Source organism: Tupaia chinensis, unplaced genomic scaffold (assembly GCF_000334495.1).
Source record: "Tupaia chinensis unplaced genomic scaffold, TupChi_1.0 Scaffold000060_1, whole genome shotgun sequence".
Classification (NCBI taxonomy): Eukaryota; Metazoa; Chordata; class Mammalia; order Scandentia; family Tupaiidae; genus Tupaia; species Tupaia belangeri.
This window is the reverse complement of record NW_006159518.1, coordinates 3118697-3122913: the sequence shown is the minus strand read 5'-3', so window position 1 is coordinate 3122913 and position 4217 is coordinate 3118697. Positions and strand designations below refer to the sequence as shown.

The 4217-nt window shown below is 40.6% G+C and overlaps 1 protein-coding gene across 2 annotated transcripts; it reads right to left on the bottom strand.

The window, feature by feature from the left end:
* Positions 1–224: 224 nt before the first annotated feature.
* On the bottom strand, positions 225–4176 carry COMMD3 (COMM domain containing 3). Of its 2 annotated transcripts, XM_006141622.3 has the most exons (8): positions 3994–4176; positions 2535–2646; positions 2366–2429; positions 2239–2273; positions 1823–1883; positions 1674–1730; positions 1523–1582; positions 225–587 (listed from the first exon to the last, which is right to left on the bottom strand). In XM_006141622.3, exons 1-8 carry the CDS (start codon positions 4172–4174, stop codon positions 528–530), a joined length of 630 nt encoding a protein of 209 aa, XP_006141684.1. In that variant the 5' UTR covers positions 4175–4176; the 3' UTR covers positions 225–527. The 2 variants fall into 2 exon arrangements, with proteins under 2 accessions (XP_006141684.1, XP_027632547.1); XM_027776746.1 differs by lacking the exon at positions 1523–1582.
* Between the last annotated feature and the right edge of the window lie 41 nt (positions 4177–4217).

Here is a 4217-nt window from a genome sequence, read left to right as displayed (position 1 = left end):
GCCCTGCGGGCAGGTAACGGGCCGGGCCAGTCCCGCCGCGGGGCGACCGCGCCCGCTCCCCGGGTCCCGAGGCTGGGGTCTCCCACAGACCCCGGAGATCCATCCTTCCCCACGGCGTTCACTTTAATCCCGAGAAAAGGCGAGCGTGGAGAGTTGGCACTAATTGTATCTAGCTCTTCACACGAAGTAATAATTAACACGCAAACTCAACTCCAAACAAAGTATCACCGCTCTTTTTGTGGGAACACCACCTTATTTATTCAGAGTGTAACACTGTCTACTTCCTTTGAAAAAAGTATATAGATAGGATAAACGTACAGTTAATACCAAAGTTGGGTCAAACGTAAAGGCAGACTTTCCCTCTTAACCCTTAAACACGTGTTAAAAAAAAGTGCCCAAATCTATGTGTGGCATAAATTCAAAAGGAAACTTTTAGGACATCCAGCTCGCACAAACGATGGTTCGGCTTAAAGTGAGACGTTTCTGGTTTTCCTCTGGATTCAGCCGGATCGTTAACTTGCCCCAAGTTACAACTGAGTTGCTCTTTCCAGGCTTTTCGAAGCATCTTTAAGTTTTCCCACCAAGTCCTAAAAGACGTATATAATGCCTCGGGTTTTTTTAGAGTAAAACACTAAGGAATTACCTAAATTCGAGAAAGCTGCAAAAGTCGGGAGACACTTTGGACAACTTCAAAATTCTCTTAAGACTTTGAATCTTTGACAAACCTTTTGAACCTTAGACAAACCACTGTCAAAAGCGTTTCTCCTAAAATAGCTCACCTTCAAGTCGGCTCTTGGCCCTCAGGTTGAAACATGATTTCTAACCAAATCCTCCTCTAACAGGCAAGGTATATTTGCCTAGGTTAAAAATTTCAAGTTATCTAAGAACAGTTATGCTGCATAAAAATTTTCTGAAAGTTTGAAGTCTGACTAATAAGCACATTAAAAGGACTCTGCAGAAGATGCCTTTGAATAATTCAATTTCATCTAAATTTCTAGTAATGATCTTCATTTTTTTAAGTAGTAGAAAATAAATTCGTTGTCCTATCTACTAATGTAGTTTTGAATTTTCCCAGTTTTTCATTGGCAATATAAAGAGTTACAGAATTTATGTATACGTACCCCATCATCAAGTCATTCTAAACCACAGTTTAAAAACCCAATTTTGAAAGCTTAATTCAATTTCTGAAAACAAAGACATGTTCAAAGACATACTCTTAATTTTGCTTTATCTCAATGGATCAAACTCATCACAAGCACAAAGAATTTACACTAACCACTACACTTCAGCTTATTTTAATCAGAGGGAACAGCAAATATAGACTAACTCCCTATTAATAACTATTCAAAAGTGAAGCCTATGCTAAAATATTGCCTTTGAAGCCCTCTTTCCCATTAAATCCTAACCCAACCTTCATGATCGGTTGATAGATGGTTAGATTATTCTTTTGAACCTTCTATAAGCATAATTATCAACTAAACATCTCTAAGAAGAGGTACATTCACAGAACCTAATACTGTACCTGTAATTGTTCCATGTTGCAACTAAAACTAATCTCAGGATAGGATTGGGAATCAGTGTTCTAGAGAGGAAAAAAAATGCTGCTTATTTAAATTAAAGAAATTTTAAATTTCATTACATTTCATTTTTAGACAGGGCTTATTTATAAGTACCTCTACATTTAAGGTCACCAAATATGCAGGTCTGTACAGCTTATGAAGTTGATTGGTCTAAAACAACACAACACACAGAAATCAGCCTTTCATTCTGACTTTTTAAAAAAAGCCTACAAATCCTCCTAGACAAAAGTGTTCAACTTTACCTTTATCTGATATTCCAAGCGCCAAGAAACATCAGTTATATGAGGGAGAGATCTGCCTATACTAAAAGATACAATGATAATTTTGCACATGATAGTTACAGAAAAACATGACAGTATTTACCTTTACTAAGAATAGTTATCCATCTTTCATATCCTCCTCATCTTAATAATGACATTCTAAATTTAAAACATTGTTAAACTTTGTCAAGTTCTGAACAGTAAAAGAGCATTTAAAAATTGTCTCCAAAAACTACCTTTAAAAACATTAGCTTAACTTCAATTGTTTCAGGTGCCCTTTGGTCCCCTTTGGATCAAAATCCCTGGTTTTTCTGGCCCTGTTTTGTTTTACACCAGCTCTCCCCATTCATACCTGCAAGTGAAAAGTGCCTCAGCTTGACACCTTATATAGTACCTACCTTCCCAGTAGGATTTCTAGGGAATGCTTATTACTCTGGGGAGGAAAAGAAAGAAAGAAAACACATCTTTGCAAACAGAGTTGATAAAAAATAGTAATTGTTCATTTAAAATTTTAAAGTAAGTAACCTGATATTCCGTCCAAAACAGTTCTATTCGCTCTCTGTCAAATTTACAGTCTTCTAGATAAGTGCTAGAGGAGAGAAACAAAGGCCAAAGTTTAGTCTCCATTTTTAAAACAAACTGGAATCATAAGGTACTACTTGAAAATAAATGGGTATTTCAATAAATCTTATACCTTAGCGTTGATTTGTCAGCTCGGTGCTTTCCTGCCTCCAGTATGTAAGTTGCAGCTGCTGCATGGCAATGTTTTAAAACCACTGGGTCGATATGTTTTAAGTCTGGGTGATCTAAAATAAATTAATTACCGGTGATGCCTGTTATAATACATTCCTTATAGTCATGTTCCTACAAAGGATATTTAAATTTGGATGAAAACCCCTTTTAATAAGATAAAAGAATTCAGCTAAGAGGACTGTCAATTATAAGTAAATGAGGTGAGCAACAAGGTCAACTGCAAAACAATAAAGAGAACAAGTCAATAATTCTGCTGTTATCTGCCTTAAATTCTCTTTTATTTGCCTTAACTTTTCACTGTTTTTAGAAAATATTGCAGTTCCAAAGGGGGAGGGGGGCAATACAGCGGTCATTCTACCACTGAATGAAAAAGCAGGAAGATACCTATTTTAAATGGTGTACATTTTAGAATCAGTGAACTTTCACTCTAAAAATCATTAATTTTAGGGTAACTGGATCCGTGGACATGAATACATCAAGAGAGTAGACAGGACAGCACGAGTTCAGAATATAAAATACAAATTTCAAAATCATGTCAGTATTTTCAGGTTCTGACAGCCATCCTTTTTGATTATTTTGCTTTTAACCCAGGTGATAGTTACTATGAATATTTTCGTTGGAAGACTTCCCCTTTCATACTTTGTGTATAAGTGTTTGAGTTCATGAAACTACAGGAACAAAAACCAAAATGTGAATTGTTGGGATATTTATATTTAAGACCATTATCTAAAAGGCAACCTGTCCTAAAATTCGCCTTCAGTGCAGTAGTGGCATTGCACTCCGCAATCACTGATCGGATCGCTTGAAAGAGACTCGCCTCCTATTACCGACGCGGAACAAAGCAGTATGCACCATATTTTCAAGTTCTAGGCGTGGAACCTGTGTGAAACATATGGAACTGGAGTGTTGGGATGATCACAGGAACTTGAGGTTTTCTTTACGTTGGAAAATGTCAGCCCTGTTTGACCTAGTAATTACTTCGGAAACAGACCCTTTTAAACCTCTGCCAGCCTAGCCCTGGAAGTCTGAATTGCAGGGAGCTTCTCTGATGAAGTCCAAGTGTCAAAACAGCCGCTGCCTCCGACCAGGCTGAAAACCGTAAGTGTTTAGGCCATAAACAAGACTTGAACATAGGCTTTACAAAGGAACAAAGAAACTGGGAGGGAAAGCAGGCCAGGAACGTGTCGCCGGCTCTGTGCAGGTGCCAAGTGGGGACAGAACAATGCCCAGGGTCCGCTCTGGGCTGTGGCAGAGCCACGTCCCCCACACTCCGTCCGGAGCGAAGGGCAAAGCCCGGAGACTTCCTCTTCCCGGGGCTTTCCCCTTCTCGCTCGGTCGCGCTCCTCTTCTCTGCGCGCCCCTCCACCCCGGCCGATCCAGCTCACCGCCGAGCGGCTTACCTAACACGGCCTCGTCCGCCTGGGCGTCCAGCAGGCTCTGGAAAGCCGCCCGGAGGACAAGCGTGAAGGCGTTGGAGTCGAAGGAGCCGGGATCGGCCAGCATCTGGAAGCCTTTCTGCACAGACTCCGAGAGCTCCATTGTGAGCGCGCCGTGACCTTCGACACGTGCACCACGTGACATGCGCCGCGCGCTCAGCTGATGCGGCCGCGCGCGCACGCGGTCC

Coding starts and splice junctions, on each gene's coding strand:
- COMMD3 (XM_006141622.3), bottom strand. CDS start 4,174: ATGTCACGTGGTGCACGTGTCGAAGGTCACGGCGCGCTCACAATGGAG. Junction 1,731..1,822: donor GCTTGGAATATCAGATAAAG/GTAAAGTTGAAC, acceptor GTGTTGTTTTAG/ACCAATCAACTTCATAAGCT. Junction 1,583..1,673: donor TGGTGACCTTAAATGTAGAG/GTACTTATAAAT, acceptor TTTCCTCTCTAG/AACACTGATTCCCAATCCTA.